Source organism: Humulus lupulus, chromosome 4 (genome assembly GCF_963169125.1).
Source record: "Humulus lupulus chromosome 4, drHumLupu1.1, whole genome shotgun sequence".
In the NCBI taxonomy this organism is placed as follows: domain Eukaryota; kingdom Viridiplantae; phylum Streptophyta; class Magnoliopsida; order Rosales; family Cannabaceae; genus Humulus; species Humulus lupulus.
Genome location: NC_084796.1, coordinates 16395619 through 16411760, shown reverse-complemented (window position 1 = coordinate 16411760; position 16142 = coordinate 16395619). Strand labels below are relative to the sequence as shown.

At 38.0% G+C, this 16142-nt stretch overlaps 2 protein-coding genes across 4 annotated transcripts; one reads left to right on the top strand and one right to left on the bottom strand.

Annotated features, from left to right (window-relative positions):
* Nucleotides 1-8358: 8358 nt before the first annotated feature.
* On the top strand, nucleotides 8359-12300 carry LOC133830054 (TITAN-like protein). 3 transcript variants are annotated; one of them, XM_062259958.1, is made up of 9 exons: nucleotides 8359-8614; nucleotides 9278-9653; nucleotides 9973-10096; nucleotides 10242-10569; nucleotides 10774-11195; nucleotides 11298-11342; nucleotides 11435-11479; nucleotides 11571-11615; nucleotides 11968-12300. In XM_062259958.1, exons 2-9 carry the CDS (start codon nucleotides 9325-9327, stop codon nucleotides 11986-11988), a joined length of 1359 nt encoding a protein of 452 aa, XP_062115942.1. In that variant the 5' UTR covers nucleotides 8359-8614; nucleotides 9278-9324; the 3' UTR covers nucleotides 11989-12300. The 3 variants fall into 3 exon arrangements, with proteins under 3 accessions (XP_062115942.1, XP_062115941.1, XP_062115943.1); XM_062259957.1 differs by having other exon boundaries at nucleotides 9970-10096; XM_062259959.1 differs by lacking the exon at nucleotides 11435-11479 and having other exon boundaries at nucleotides 9970-10096.
* Nucleotides 12301-12435: 135 nt separating this feature from the next.
* LOC133830055 (glucuronoxylan 4-O-methyltransferase 1) lies at nucleotides 12436-13553 on the bottom strand. The gene has a single exon (XM_062259960.1). It carries the CDS (start codon nucleotides 13537-13539, stop codon nucleotides 12541-12543), a length of 999 nt encoding a protein of 332 aa, XP_062115944.1. The 5' UTR covers nucleotides 13540-13553; the 3' UTR covers nucleotides 12436-12540.
* Nucleotides 13554-16142: the final 2589 nt, after the last annotated feature.

Below are 16142 nucleotides of genomic sequence, written 5' to 3'. Positions count from 1 at the left end.
GGGATAGGTTTGTGCGGGGGTTGAATGTGATGATCACCCGTGATGTGAATATTACCTTGGATCCAGAGACTACTACCTATGGTCAAGCTGTGGACAAGGCCCTTACTGCTGAGAGGGATGAGGATCAGATTTGGAAGGATAGCGCTGTTAGGCGCGATGCCAGGAGGACAGTGCCTCCTTTTGTTGGGTTCAGTTGTGGTGGTTCTAGTGAGCAGAAGAGGAAGGCCCCAGATTCCTTTGTTCCTCCCAGCTTAGATAGGAGGGCACGGGGTGTTTCTACTGGCCGTCAGAGTGGCAGTGATAACTAGAGGTGTTTTCCTATGTGTCCTCGGTGCAGGCGTCGACACCAGGGTGAGTGCAGGATCAGGGCCTGCTTTGTTTGTGGGAGTGCTAGTCATCTGAAGAGGGATTGCCCTCAAGTTAAGAAGGAGGAGCAGAAGCAAAGTGACAGTCTTGCTCTTGCCAGGGTATTCACTTTGACACAGACTGAGGCGGAGGCTAGCCCCTCAGTTGTGATAGGTTAGATCTCTTGTGCTGGTTCTTTGTATACTACATTGTTTGATTCAGGGGCTACCCACTCATTTGTATCTGCTAGGGTGATAGATCAGCTTTGTAGACCTAGTGGTGTGTATACTAGGGGATTTCAGACTTTGTTGCCAACAGGAGAATTGGTAGTCTCTAGGAAGTGGATTAGAGCATTGCATGTAGAGGTAGATGGTAGGGAGCTGTCTGTTGATCTGATTGAGTTAGAGATGGATGATTTTGACATGATTTTGGGAATGGATTGGCTATCCAAGTATGGGGCAACGATTGACTGCAGGCGCAAAATGGTGACTTTTGAACCAGAAGGGGAGGTAGCCTTTGTATTTGTGGGGTCAGTTAATGGACCGCGTGTACCAATGATTGCAGCCTTAAGGGCTAGGGACCTGATGCAAGAAGGTAGCATAGGATTCCTAGCGAGCGTTGTGGATACCTCTAAGTTGGTGTTGGTTGGACCGGGTGAGACTAGATTGGTGTGTGAGTTTCTGGATTTGTTTTCAGTGGATCTGCCGGGGTTGCCGCCGCAGCGAGAGATTGACTTCATTATAGAGTTGGTACCAGGAGCGGAGCCAGTATCTAGGACACCTTATAGAATGGCTCCGGCAAAGTTGAAGGAGTTGAAGATTCAGTTGCAGGAGTTACTTGATTTGGGGTTTATCAGACTGAGTTTCTCGCCATGGGGTGCTCCAGTGTTGTTCGTTAAGAAGAAGGATGGGTCCCTTAGGATGTGTATTGATTACAGGGAGCTAAACAAGTTAACCATTAAGAACAAGTATCCACTGCCTAGGATCGACGATTTATTTGATCAGCTACAGGGGAGAACAGTGTTTTCCAAGATAGATCTCTGATCAGGTTACCATCAGCTAAGTATTAAAGAGGAGGACATACCAAAGACCGCTTTCCGAACGAGGTATGGACATTATGAATTCCTTCTTATGTCCTTTGGATTAACCAATGCCCCAGTAGCCTTCATGGACATGATGAATAGGGTTTTCAAGGATTATCTGGACAAGTTTGTGATCGTATTCATCGATGACATCCTAGTGTACTCCTAGTCAGAAGCAGAGCATGAGCAACATCTGCGGTTGGTTCTACAACGGTTGAGGGAGCATAAGTTTTATGCTAAGTTCAGTTAGTGTGAGTTTTGGTTGCCATAAGTTACATTTATGGGCCATATCATCACTAAGGAGGGGATTTTGGTTGACCCAAGTAAGATTGAGGTGGTCAGAGATTGGCCTAGACCGAGCAGTGTTCCTGAAGTGAGAATCTTTCTAAGTTTACCATGGTATTATCGGCGGTTTGTTGAGGGGTTCTCCAGAATAGCTACGCCATTGACAAAACTGACAAAGAATAAGACAAGGTATGTCTGGATGGATAGATGTGAAAAAAGTTTTAAGGAACTGAAGCGGCGACTGATTACTGCGCCAGTGTTAAGCTTGCCGACAGAGAATGAAAAGTTTGTGTTCTACTGTGATGCATCTAGGCAGGGTTTGGGGTGCGTGTTGATGCAAGCTGGCATGGTGATAACCTATGCATTGAGACAGTTGAAGGAATATGAGCAGAGATATCCTACGCATGACCTGGAGTTGGCAGCGGTGGTGTTTGCACTTAAGATTTGGAGGCATTATCTCTATGGTGAGAAGTGCGAGATATACACCGACCATAAGAGCCTGAAGTATTTCTTTACACAGAAGGACTTGAATATGCGCCAGAAGCTGTGGCTAGAGTTGGTTAAGGATTATGATTGTGATATCCTATACCATCCTGGGAAGGCTAATGTAGTGGCTGATGCATTGAGTCGGAAGGGCCCAGGACAGCTGTTTAGCTCGAGGCAGATATCTGATAAGTTAGCTGAGGAGATGACCAGAGCAGGTATAGAGTTGGAGGTTGGTCAGTTGGCTAACATCACTCTTCAGTCTACACTCCTTGAGAGGATCAAGGAAGCACAGGGGAAAGATTCTCATTTGCGAGGTCATAGGGAGAGCGCCTTAGTCAGAGCGACAAAGGACTTTTCCATTTCGGAGATGGGGTTACTAAAGTACAAGGGTCAGATCTGTGTTCCGATGGATTCTGGTATCCGGCGAGAGATCTTGGATGAATCACATACCACTCCCTATTCTTTGCACCCGGGTACGACGAAGATGTACCAAGACTTGAAAGCTCTGTATTAGTGGTCGGGCATGAAGAGGGATGTGGTGGATTATGTGTCTAAGTGCTTAACTTGTCAGCAGGTTAAGGCTGAGCACCAGAGGCCAGCGGGGTTGTTGCAGCCTTTGGGGATTCCAGAATGGAAGTGGGAAGATATTACTATGGACTTCGTAGTTGGCTTACCAAGAATTGTGGGTCAACATGACTCAGTGTGGGTGATTATGGATAGGTATACCAAGTCCGCCCACTTTTTGCCTGTTAGGACAACTTATACTGTGGAGCAGTATGCCGAGTTGTATGTGAAGGAGATTGTTCGACTTCATGGGGCTCCGAGGTCGATAGTGTCGGACAGAGACCCCACCTTCACTTCCAAGTTTTGGGAGAGTCTGCAGAAGGCTATGGGCACGCAGTAACGGTTTAGCACCGCTTATCATCCTCAGACGGATGGGCAGTCTGAGAGGACGATCCAGATATTGGAGGATCTGATGCGAGTCATGTGCTTGATTTTGGGGGATCGTGGAGTAAGTATCTCCCTTTGATCGAGTTCTCGTACAACAACAGTTATCAGGCGACCATTGGTGTGGCTCTGTACGAGATGCTTTATGGAAGGTAGTGTAGATCACCTATTCACTGGAATGAGACAGGTGAGAGGAGGTATCTGGGTCCAGAGGACCAATGAGGCAGTTGAGAAGATTAGAGCGCATATGCTCGCCTCCCAGAGTCGATAGAAAATTTATTCAAACCTGGAACGCAGGAGCGTGGAGTTTCAGGTTGGTGATCATGTGTTCCTTAGGGTTTCACCCATGAGGGGTGTGGTTTGGTGTTCGGGGCAAGTTGAGCCCTAGGTTTGTTGGCCCCTTCGAGATTTGGGAACGAGTTGGAGAGGTAGCTTACAGACTAGCAATGCCTCCAGCTTTATCAGGGGTTCATGATGTTTTCCATGTATCCATGCCCCGGAAGTATATGTCCGATTCAACGCATGTTCTAATTTTTGTGAATCTGGAGCTTGATTAGGATTTGTCCTATGAGGAGAAACCGGTTCAGATTCTTGATCGAAAAGATAAAGTCTTGAGGAAGAAGACCATCGCCTTTGTGAAAGTGCTGTGGAGAAACAACAAGGTTGAGGAGGCGACGTGGGAACTTGAGTCAGAGATGAGGGAGCGGTACCCCGAGTTGTTCAGGTAATTTCGAGGATGAAATTTCTGTAAGGAGGGGATAGTTGTAACGACCCGAATTTGCTAATCGGGCTTAGGGCCTTGATTAGTGTGCCTGGAGGGCAATAAATGATTTAATATGCTTATACGTGGATTTATGTGGATATATGATTATGATGCATGTTTAGTTGAGTTAAATGTGCATGTGGATCCCGTCTGGATATTAGGGGTATAAATGTGATAAATGTTATATATATGTGATATGTCTGTGCAGCACGGTCCGAGCAGTCCTGGTGAGCGGTTAGTCAGAAAGTCACAACAGGGTTGAGATTCGGACTCGGGGCGAGTCAAGGGGTGATTTGGGTACTAGATGTATTATGGGGTTATCGGGACATGAAAATAAATATTTGGAGATATATTTGAGGATAGAATGTCTAGGCGGGAATATTGGGGAAATTTACTATTTTGCCCTCGGGAACGTTTTGGTACCCCGAGCCTTGAGGTAACCACATAGACTTAAGCTGAATAAAACAAAAAGGAGGAATTACTTAGAACTTTGGGGAAACCGACATATACAATCTTTCATAACTGAGATTGCTCTTATCTTCTTCTCTTCTCTACTCTCTAAGGCAAACTCAAAGGGAAACTCAAAGGAAAACTTGGAGGAATTGGCTAGAAACTAGAAGGATTTCAGCTAAGATATCTTAAGAGCTTGAAGCTTAAGGATTGAGGATCAACCCCAGGGATTGAGTTCAGCAAGGTAAGCTCTAATTATGGGGATTATGTTGAGAATTGTTGCTGGTTTGTTAGAGTATGCATGTTAGTTAAGCTTGATCTGTGTTTGTGTATTTTAGTTGGGTTTTGGAGCAGATTTTGATGGGTTTTGATGTTGTTATTGAGTTGTTATTGAGCTGGAATATATGTGTTAATTATCTGGGTTTGATAGATGAGTTTAAGATGAATTGGCTTGAGGAAAGGTGTAGAAAAATGGTGAGAAAATCTGGGTTCGGTGATGAGGGCCGCGGCCCTAGGATGGGAGCGCCGCGGCCCGTGTACGCGCGCGGCCGAGGGTGGCCGAGAAGCTCATGTGCGCTGCGGCGCTTGGTGTGCGCGCCGCGGCCCGTGTGTGTTGCAGGGGTGTGCTGGCCTCTGTTTTGAGGCTAGCCGCAGCTCTTGGGGGTGGGGCTGCGGCCCTTAGTGCCAGTTTGAGTTTTTAAGGGTATTTAGGCTTGGGAACTCAATGGGTAAGACTCGGGATGGATTTTATCACCCGGATTGACATAATTCAAGGTCCCGAAGGTTAGGGTTATGGCTCGAAGTTATTTATTGGATTAGAACTTGATGGATGGATATTGTTAATGTGTTGTGACTAGGGTTTTGGCTAGGCTCAAGTTAGAGGACTGTGCTCGGGGCATCGGTGCTCAGAAAGCTTGGAACTCAGGTAAGAAAACCCTTGTTCCCAAAGAGCTTGTGTGCAGGGCTGAACCCATTGTGTTTGAATAGAATTGATATGCAGGGCCGAGCCCAACATGTTAGAACTGCGGGGTGTAGCCCTTTAACTGATTATGCTAGAATTCTGTACTTGCTTGTTACACTATGTATGTTATTAGGTGAATGATTGGCAAGAGCCAGGAACGGTGTAGGCCGAGAACGGCGAAGGGTCGGGAACGACGTTGGGCACGTTGAGTGCAAGGCCGAGAACGGCAAGGGGTCGGGAGCAGCGTTGAGCACGTGGAGTGCGAGTTGCCAGGGCGAGTCCCTAAAAGGATACCTGGGATATCCTCACGGCGTGGTCCGCAAACCCAGAGCCTGGTAAATGCCTGGGACGGCTAGGCCGTATGTGTTTAGCCCATTGGTGGCCTATCTATATGCTTGATATATGTGTTGCATATGTTTTCTGTTTGTGGGTTTTCTTGCTGAGCTTCGGCTCACAGATGCTCTGTGGTGCAGGTAAGGGTAAAGAGAAGGTCAACCAACCATGAGTACAGCAGGCGTGAGGCGGCATGTACATGTTTGGCTAGCCTGGCAGCCACAGCTAGAGGATATTGGGAGATGCTTGTAAATGAACTTAGATTTTGTCGTTTAGCCGACTTGGTTATATTTTTATGTTGTAAACATTTCTAAACTGTATTTTGGGATCCCAGGTGTCAAACTTTTATGATTTTCAATGTTATGGGGTTAATTCTAAATTTTTCCTCTGTTTATGGCTTAATTACACTGTTTGACTTAAAACCTCGATTAGCGAGTTGTAAGCACATTTTTAAACTCACCTGTAACGGCTCTAAGGAAGTAGGGCGTTACAGCACTATTTCAAACACACAGTGTAACGGTCTTGGTTATCCAGGGCGTTACACGAACCCTCTAGGACCACGGTCTTGAGTAAACCTTCTAAGACTAATTCAAATTATTAGCCTATAGCTTAATTATCTCAACTAGTCATTAACATGTTGTAGCCAAACATAGCATAAGTTGTCTTGCCTGGATTCCTTAGCGCTTGCTTGTGGAAACCTTCTATCCAGAAGCAAGCCTTCACGCTTAGATAACATTGTAGTGAAACCACACAGTGACTCGAATTAAACTATGACATATTCTTATAGTTAATATTCCATAATAGCTACATTCAATAAAGTTCTCTTAGAGACTCTATACATAAATTTCTCTTATACACTTTACAGTGTATAAGACCAGATTCTGCTTTAAATAAATTTACGATTTCCTGAGAAAATCGTCCTTACCGCAACATATTCTCCGTGTTGTGCATTTTAATCTTCTATCTCTCGAAGACTCTCTAAATTGTATTACGCGTATTTTGGTTACTTATAAAAGAAGTTTTAAACGACTCTTAATCTTAGGAAAACCACCCATTTTCTAATCAAGTACGGAGATTACCGTTTTCCATTATTTACCCAAAAATACCGCATTTCGACCTTTTTCAATTTATTATCTGTTAACGATAGTACTTTTTGATTTACGGTTTTATAAAACCTAACTCTCATTTTTACCATCTTTAAATCCATAACCTAGGATCTCTATTACGTCATTTTTGAAAAGAAAGGGAAATTGGAACCCGAGTTTAGAAAATGGTAAAAAATGAATTCTCAATAACCTTAAACTAATTTGGAATTTGTTAGATATCCAAAACTTTAACTATTTTTTAAAACAACTTCATTTCTAATTTCAAATCTAACTTTTTCACTATTCATTTTAACGTGATAAATATCCCGCTTTTAAGCTCATATTCAATGTTAGGTTCTCTAACCACAACCCTTTAAAATTTCGTTCACGTATTATGCATCCTAATGACGAGAACTAGGCAAAAGCTCACGTCAAAAATTCAATTTAGGTTAGGAGAACTAACCTCTCAAAACTCATTTTTTTGTTAAGGTTTGAAATTACTATTTTTCCCCATTTTTAGGTAACTTAGAAAAATTATTACTCTTAAAATGTGACACATTTTATTCTAAAATTTTACTAGGGCCTTAATACCTATCTTAAAAAATTTCTCACCAAGTTTCAAAAATTTTGGAAAGGCAAAATCCATTAAACCATTTAAAGAAATTTGGACAGTGCCTGCTGCCCATGAGTTTTTCTCAGATTTTTAGGGTTCTTAGAAAAATAATTTCTCTTACATAGTAGCCCATATTTTTATAAAATTCTACCATGATATTTAATCATATCTAATTTATTTTCTCTAAAAAATTCATAAGTTTTAGGATATGAGAACCCATTCAAAAATGTAAGACAATCTAGGCAGTGTTTACTACCTAGAAATTCGTTTTCAAATTACTAAGGCAAACTTTGAAAAACCATTACACTTTAACCAATTTGCATTTTCCTCTAAAAAATTTATGTGATCCTTATACATATTTAAAATAACATTTGACCAAATTTCATGGCTTTTGGCTTAGTATAACTTGTTCAATATTCAAAACAATCTAGGCAGTGCATGCTGCCCACAAATTTTCCAGATTGCATCAAGATGCCAAAAAGTTCATAACTTCAGTTTGAAAACATATATTTTTTTCGATTTTAAAAAGACTAAACTCAAGTACTCATCTAGAAGTATGCAAAAATACAAATTATTTCCATAAATAAAGGTGTTAGGGTACGATCTGACCCATTAGAAATCAGACCACGAAAACTTGGCAGCATGCATTTTTACACATTCTAACAAAACTCTAGCCACATGCATGCATGCAAATCAACAAATCAACCAAGCTAACCTTCAAGCATAAAATAAACTCCAAGTTTGATTTGAATATATTTATATTTTGCTTGATATGCCTGTTATTAGCATGCATGAGTGAGTTCTAATTATATTATCATTTTGATAGGATTTTTTGTTATGAATGATCTAAACTCTTATAAAATTAAAATTTGTAAAATTAAATTTTATCATTTTTTTACATAAAAATCAAAGCCCAACATTTTAGCCTCTACCCAACGAACCCAATCCAACCCAACTTATATTCTCGTAGGATAAGGTTGGGTTGTATAATAAAAATAAGTGAATGACTCGTAATATTTCCAAACCATAATTATTGGGTTGCTAAAGCCAACCCATGTGCACCCCTAGTTCTTACACTTGAAAGCGATAGAGCAAAATTCTTTCTACTATGTTCAAAGCTAAATCACTCGGAACTTTCCAAAATTGACAGGGAAATGAATTATATTGCTCATAATTTTACAAAATATGCTATGCACTTCGGTCTTGAAGGAAACATCAGTTGGAAACATGCCGAAGCTTCACTTCTCAACAACTACAAATCGTGGTATCTCCCATAATTCTGGTTGTTTTCTGCCTATTCTTTAACAAGGTTGTAGGTGCTTTAGTTAATAACTCTGTTGTCATGTTTAGCGTCTTTGTGGCTATCAGGGAATGTTTGTCCCTGCCAGCTCGGGTTCTATATGTAGTAGTCGGTTGTAATCTTGTTATGGTTTGTGTTTGTTCTCAGTTAGTTGCTGCTGCAATTGACTGCTTGTCTTCTATTGTTAGTTATGTCTACTCGTTTTATTGTAGCTGGGTTAGTCCTGTAATCAAGGGTTGTTTGTATGGAAGTGTGCTTTGTCTTGTTCTCCTTCGTTTGGTTTAATGATATTAGTGTGGCCTTGCTTTAAGCAAGGCTCACTTCAAAAAAAAAAACTGATTGAGTTCCTTTACACACAACGGGTTTGAAGCAAACTTAAATTGTTGAGTCATTCTAAAAGTGGAATATAAGTATGCCCATCCTCAATTCAAAAATGCATCAATAAAAAAAAAATGTCAATTTTCACTATGGAAAAGAAATAAATAAATAGAAAAAATTGTCGTGTTCTTTCATCGGAAACGACATATTTTTTATGTCGCTTCGGTTGATGTCAAACGACAATGTTTCGTAGTTTTGTTCTTCTCTGTTTTCTAGCTCCACCCAAAAATTTATTTTTACGAGTTGCAGCGGGAAGAAGAAGACTCTGAAGACGTGAGAGGATTGTCCGTACGATAATGGAGGCAGGGCATGCAGAGACTAAATCAAACCCTAATTCTGAAACAAACACTACCAAGAGAGACGATAAGAAGAGGAAGAAGGTTTCGGAATTCGAGTACTGCGAAGTTTGCAAACTGAATCACGATCAGGGCCAGCGCCACAAGTACTTCCCAAGCCACAAAAAGTCCCTCTCCATCTTCTTCTCTCGGTTCCAGACCAAGCTCTCCGATGTTCGTTTCTTTCTGAAAAATCCTACACTCCTCCTCCCGGAACACGCCTCTCACAACCGCGTATGGTGCGTCTTTTGCAATAAAGATATCGATGAGCTTGGCAGCTCTTTTGCTTGGTGAGAATTACATTCATGTTTTTAATTTTTATAGTTTTATGTTTGGGTGGTGAGAAAACGGAGGACAACGTTAAAAATAGGAAGAGAATAGAATTGAGAGGGAACTTGTTTTTTTTCCCCAATTAAATTATTGTCGTTTCTATTTCAAAATATGGTAATTTTGATCAAGGTTCTTCGGGCTGAGCACACTGGAGATTTCTCAACCTTCTGTTGTGGAAATTTTTTAACTTCTAGTTTTTTTCCCCTCCTCGTTTTCTTAGCACCAAACAATGTAGTTTGATTTTGGTGCCTTACTCGCTATGAAATGTGTTTTCAGTAGTAATGCAATTCATCACTTGGCAAGTGTGAGTCATCTGAAGAATTTGAAGCACTTTTTGTGGAAAAATGGTGGAGGAATGGATTGCATTGATAATTTTAGAATAACGAAAGCTGATGTTACTAAGGTATATGTTCCTGAGCTTTTCTTAATTTTCATGGATTTGGGCTTCATTACATTTCTTATGTTTTCTTTTTCAAGGGAAGGTGATGTATCTTCTTACGTAATCTCAAAGCTAAGTTTTTATAATTTGTGAATTCATGTCATTGCAGTGGGAGAAAAAGTGTAAATCATTGAAAAGTGGAGCTGTATCATCTAAAGAAGCATCTCATGGACCAGTTTTTGGACCTTCCAATGATATCCACAATGAACTCAACTATGTAGATAATAATAGTTATATAAATAATAATCTCCATTATTTTGATCCAAGCATTTCAACCGGTGTTATGCCTTTACAAAATCTTACAAATGAGTATCAGGTATCTCATTCAGGAATCACAGATGTTTCAAATGTTGGCATGTATTCAGAAGATATTATCTCTTCTTTACCTTTGGAGACAAATTCCGGTACTAGATCCAAGAATTTGAATGGTGTAGCAGGTAATCGTTCCTTGTTTACATTTTGTTCCCTTTTTTGTTTTATTTCATTGTTACATGAATACATAATTTGAGCTTTGTATTCAATTGCCGATATTGCAGTAAAATCCAGACAATTGTTTGGGAAGCTTTTTTTTTTTGCAGAAAATTGATCAAGTGTATTTTCTTCACATGGAACAATCCTCATCTTGTGATTCTTTTATTCAGGTATGCAGAATCTTACCCAAATTTTTGTATCTGAGGTTGCTGGAGGAAATGTGCATTCTGGAGCACCTCCTCCTTGGTTTGAAGCAGTCGGCGAAGGTCAACTAAATGTTGGAGTAAAACCAGACTTAGGTAGCTTTGTTTCTTCATCAAGTAAATTGGGGAAGTCGAAGAAATTGAATCCAAAAAGGGTTGGGGCAGCTTGGGCAGAAAAGAGAAAATTGGAGCTGGAGATGGAAAAGAGAGGAGAGCGTGTGAAGAGCGAGTGTGATGCAAACTGGCTTCCAAATTTTGGTAGAGTTTGGCAATCAGGTAGCCGAAGAGAGTCTAGAAAAGAATTTGAGTTGGAAAAGCAAAACGTAATCAAGGTTGAAAGTCATCTTGAGGAGCTAGTAAAGATACAGCCTTACATAAGCAAACGAATGGTATGGCCTGGCTAAATTCTCACTTCATTGATTGGTTTCAAATTCCCACTAGATCTAGAACTAAAATCTGCTGTTATGCAATCTGTTTCAACATGAAACCAGGATGAGGAGCCAGTAAAGATACAGCCTTACATTAGCAAACGAATGGTAAGGCTGAATTCCCATGTTGTTGCTTGTTTTTCATATTCCCACTAGAACTAAAATCTGCTGTTGTGCCATCTGTTTCTACTTGAAACCAGGATGAAGAGTCAGTAGAGATACAGCCTTACATTAGCAAACAAATGGTAAGGCTAAATTCCCACGTCAATGCTTGTTTTTTGTATACTACTAGAACTAAAATCTGCTGTTATGCTATCTGTTTTAACTTGAAACCAGGATGAAGAGCCAGTAAAGATACAGCCTTACATTAGCAAACGAATGGTAAGGCTAAATTTCCACTTCATTGCTTCTTCTCCATATTCCCACTAGATGTAAAATATGCTGTTGTGCCATCCGTTTCAACTTGAAACCTGATCAAGTGGAAGTTCTGTTATTGGCCTCTATTATAACTATTTTTTTTACATGATCTATCTCACATAAAAAAACATAGTAACATGGATCCAAATGAGATGCGGTATGTTTGCTTAAGACAAGCCTTTGGGATTATGAACAAGTTGGCCTGTTTTTGTTTTTCATGTCTTCACTGCTGGTTTAATTCTTTTTTCAAAGATAGTATGGCTATATGCTAATATTGTCTGCCCCTTTAATTAACTACTACTTGTTCTTATTGCAGCAAAGAGACGCAAGTAAATGACTGTTGCTGAGGGGTACGATGTGAGGGACTGAGCTGTTCCTCCTACATCTTTCGATTTGAGACCAAATTGAGCCAGAATTTTGTAAAAATTATGTGCAGTCCTAGCAAGAATGTAGCCATAATTTCGAACTTGTTTTAGGCAATTCTGTAGTAAGTGGCTAAGTGCTGCTGCCTGTTGGTCAGAAAAATGTGTAATAATTTTTCCGTGGGAGTCTGGGAGATCTTAGTCCATAGCACTGAAAACTCATCATAAATCTTTTCACTATATATTGTACATTGGCAAATGTGAATGATATTTCTTTTCGGACCATCTATATTTTGACTTATCACTTTTGAGAATACGTGGTGCCGTGTTTTGAGTGTAGCAGTTCCATGAATCAGCTATCAGGTAAACATAATACTCGTTTTTACTATGATTTATGTACACGAAGACGCTTGATGCGTGAATAATTTATTAGACTTTTCTTGCTTGAATATTTGAATTGAACTTGTTTTCTTTGTACTTACATCTCAAAACAACAAAAAAATTAAGGGGAAAAAAGAGAGAAGCTATTAAACTAGTATAACTGGTTCGAAAGAACAAAACCTTGTAGAATTCAATTGACCTCTGATCCTAAAATTCCACAATTTACCTTTAGAAGAAACTAAGTTCTCATCACATAAGAACTCCCAGGAGAACCATTTCTCAATTGTTCTATCCACATCATGTACGACTGCATTCGTATCATTCCCATTTCTTGCTATCACAGCAGCACTATATATTGCTGCCATCCTACCTGGTGCCTCCGGTGCATTTCCGCTAGGCCCATCCACGACCACCACATCCCATTTTAGATCATAAACTTCTTGTGGTAAATTTCTCAATGCCAGTCGACATTTTGACATTTGAAGCTGTCCCGAGATCACTGTGCAAGCCTGGCTTTTTCTTGCATGCTTTAGCAGTTTGTATGCATCTTTTGCAGGTACCTTATATTCAACCTTGTAGATTTTTGTAGTGTTGAGCTTTGTCTTGATCTTGATCTTTCTTAGCTTATCAGGATCGTCCTCTAGAAAGATGGTGGTACCGCCAGCGTTGATTGATGCAAGGAATGTGTATTGATGTTCAAGCCCAAAAATGAGGAGGTTGCAGGGAGCTCTACGAGTAACCAGATTTGATAGGAGTTGGAATTCTTTTTCTGTCTGCCAAGTCATGTTTGCTAAAGTACTTATTCTATTTGTGGAGGACATAGATGCGTGTAATGGAACATAAGTACAAGATTTTGAAGGCGAAGAACATTTTTCTTTCTGGAGAGGAGGAAAAGCAGGCAGTGGCAAAGAAGAAGAAGAATACGAAGTAACTGTGATTCTAATAAGTCTGAGGATCGAAACTGTTGCTAGGATCAAAACAAGAAAAGGGATGACTTTTTTCTTGGAAAAGTTCATCTTTTTGGTTCTTTCCCAATGTTTATGGCTAGTAGGTAACTCTTGTTTTGCCTCAGGTGAAACTGGACTCAAGGATCGAACTAGTACTGGAGTTACAAAAGAACGGCAATAAGGCACCTCTGGGGGCATTTTCTTTTTCAGTCTCTATCTGTTATCAACACCAAAACAGCCACCAAGACATTCTCCTTGTGGAAAGAAGTAGTATATCTGGGATTATTTTTTTGGGTGATTTTAAGTTGTTATGCAGATGGGTCTACTTCATTGAGTGAGAAAGAAGGAATGGTTTTGCTTTTGTTTCAAGTGTTTCTCTTTTGTCTTTTAACTTTCGCCATCAGCTTGCCACCTAATTGGTGAGGTTGCCTAGTTGCATTTGAGATACCAAACTGCCCATATGAAAGATTGAAAGTCATGAGGTTTGGTTTCCCACTTCATCTTTTAAATGCTACTAGACATGAAACTTTATACTAATTGTATGGTTAGAGTTGTATTAAAAGTTCTTTTTTAGGGATTGTTTGGTGATAATGAGTGAAGTTGAAGAAGGCTTGTCAGTAGTTGCTGGGTCACTTTCAATCAATTTCACATTCTCTAAGGCTAATCAGTTATAAGGTAAGCCTCTTGATTGTCGATTTGATGTAAAATGATGTTAAGTTCTGCATGGCAAATTTTGATTTGCTTACAGGTGCTGAAATGGCAAAGAGAAAATCATTAATATTGTTGGGTAATCAGCATTTCATTGTCATATGCTACTACTGTGGAGATTTGAGGTCACTGTGGTTGTTCAAGTGTTGTGACCATTGATGTTCATTTTTCTTTCCAAAATATGTTATTTTATATACCGTTTATTGTACACTAGTTGAGATTAATTTACTTAAAATATAAGAGATGGTGAGGTGTGGTCTCATCATGATTAATAAAATATTAGCCATTAATTCAAAATTAGTTGAGAAGTTTCATATTTACTTATTTATAAAAGTAGTATTATTTTAGACCCCATTTTAGTTAAACCATACTTAATAATTTATTATGAACATTTTCGTCATTTATTTTAAGGAATATACTATTTTAGTACGTTTGTCTTGAAATCAACTTAGTACCTTGTTGTTTATTTAGTATCATTTTAATATTTTGTATATTGTAAAACTTTTCGAAATTATATCTTTTGGATAATATTTATAAATATGTTTTAATTTTTTTTAAAAAAATTAAAAATAAAAATTTTAGTTAAATGTACAATTTTAAACTATTTTGCAATATACAAGGTATTAAAATATTACTAAGTAAACAATAGAGTATTAAGTTGGTTACAAAACAATATAGTACTAAAATAGTGTAATTTCTTTGTTTTGTTTTACTAAATATATTAAAATTAAACTTGTTTTTAGAGAATATAAACTTACACTAGATTTTTATCATTTTTTTTAAATGGCAATCATATAAAATACTATTATGCTCATTATCTCTTTATTTTACAAAATTTTAATAATAACTTTTTATTTTACAAAAAATGTCAAAATTAATTATACGGTTGGTTTTGGTCACATTTTTTTTAAATGTTATTATTTTTTATAGTTAAATGAATGAAAATAATTTATCAAATTTTATACTAACCTAGATTAAAATTATATAAAAAAATTCTAACTACCCCTTGTCTTCCTCCTTATGATAGACTAATTAATAAAAAGATTTAATTATTTTTAATTTTAATTTAGATTTAGTATAAAAATTCGATAAATTATTTTCAATTATGCTAAGTCATTTAATTAGAGTAAAGTAGTCATATTTAAAAAGTTTGGCCAAAATTAAGCATAATATTATTTTGACATGTTTTATAAAACAAATTGTTGTTATTGAAATTTTTTAAACAAAGAGATAAGTATGGTATTTAGCTAAAATGGAGATGATCAAAATAATAATGTATATTTTCTATTTTTATTAGATAACTTACATAAATATTTAAGAGTCATATTCAAAAATATTCTAACCAAAATAAAAATATTTAATAGGTTTTGTAAAACTAAAAATTACTATTAGAATTTTCTAAAACTGATATTTAAGTATAGCTAAAATGATATTTTTTTTCTTATTAATACAGTCAAAATTATTGGTTAAAGGGAGTTAAGAGGTAATTATATTTTGTTTAGGAGAACTATATTTATTTATTTTGAATATTATTATATTAGGTCATAGTTAAAAATTACTAGACAGGTTTTAATAGTCTAAATAAATGGAAGTGTCCTAATAAAATCACTACCATGTATGCATTAGGCTAAACTCGGTGTGTTTAACTTAGTACTGAAGATTGTAAATGATTTGGTGGGACCTTATCTAATTTCGGTGGTAATTTAGATTGCCAGACACCAAAAACACCATTTGATATTTCTTTAAAATATACTAACAATTGCCGCAAATTATTATTATTATTTTCGAACTACTTGAAAGTCAGCAAGTGCGAAAAAGTGATAGTGACAGAGTTCTAATATATAAATATAATGGGAAAGACTAAGGTGCAGCACTTTTTTTTGGTTGCATTGGTGCATCCAGTGAGTGCTTTCTACACAATAATATTTTTTTTTCTAAATTTTTTATTTGACGGTGTACATTATAGATATTTAAAACATTCTGTAAATTTTCAAGAAATTTTGAGTAATTTAAAATTAAGTTCAAACAACTTATTGCACGCGTGCTTATTTTTTTTTGTATACGTGTAAAATTTAACTATTTGAACTTTGTTT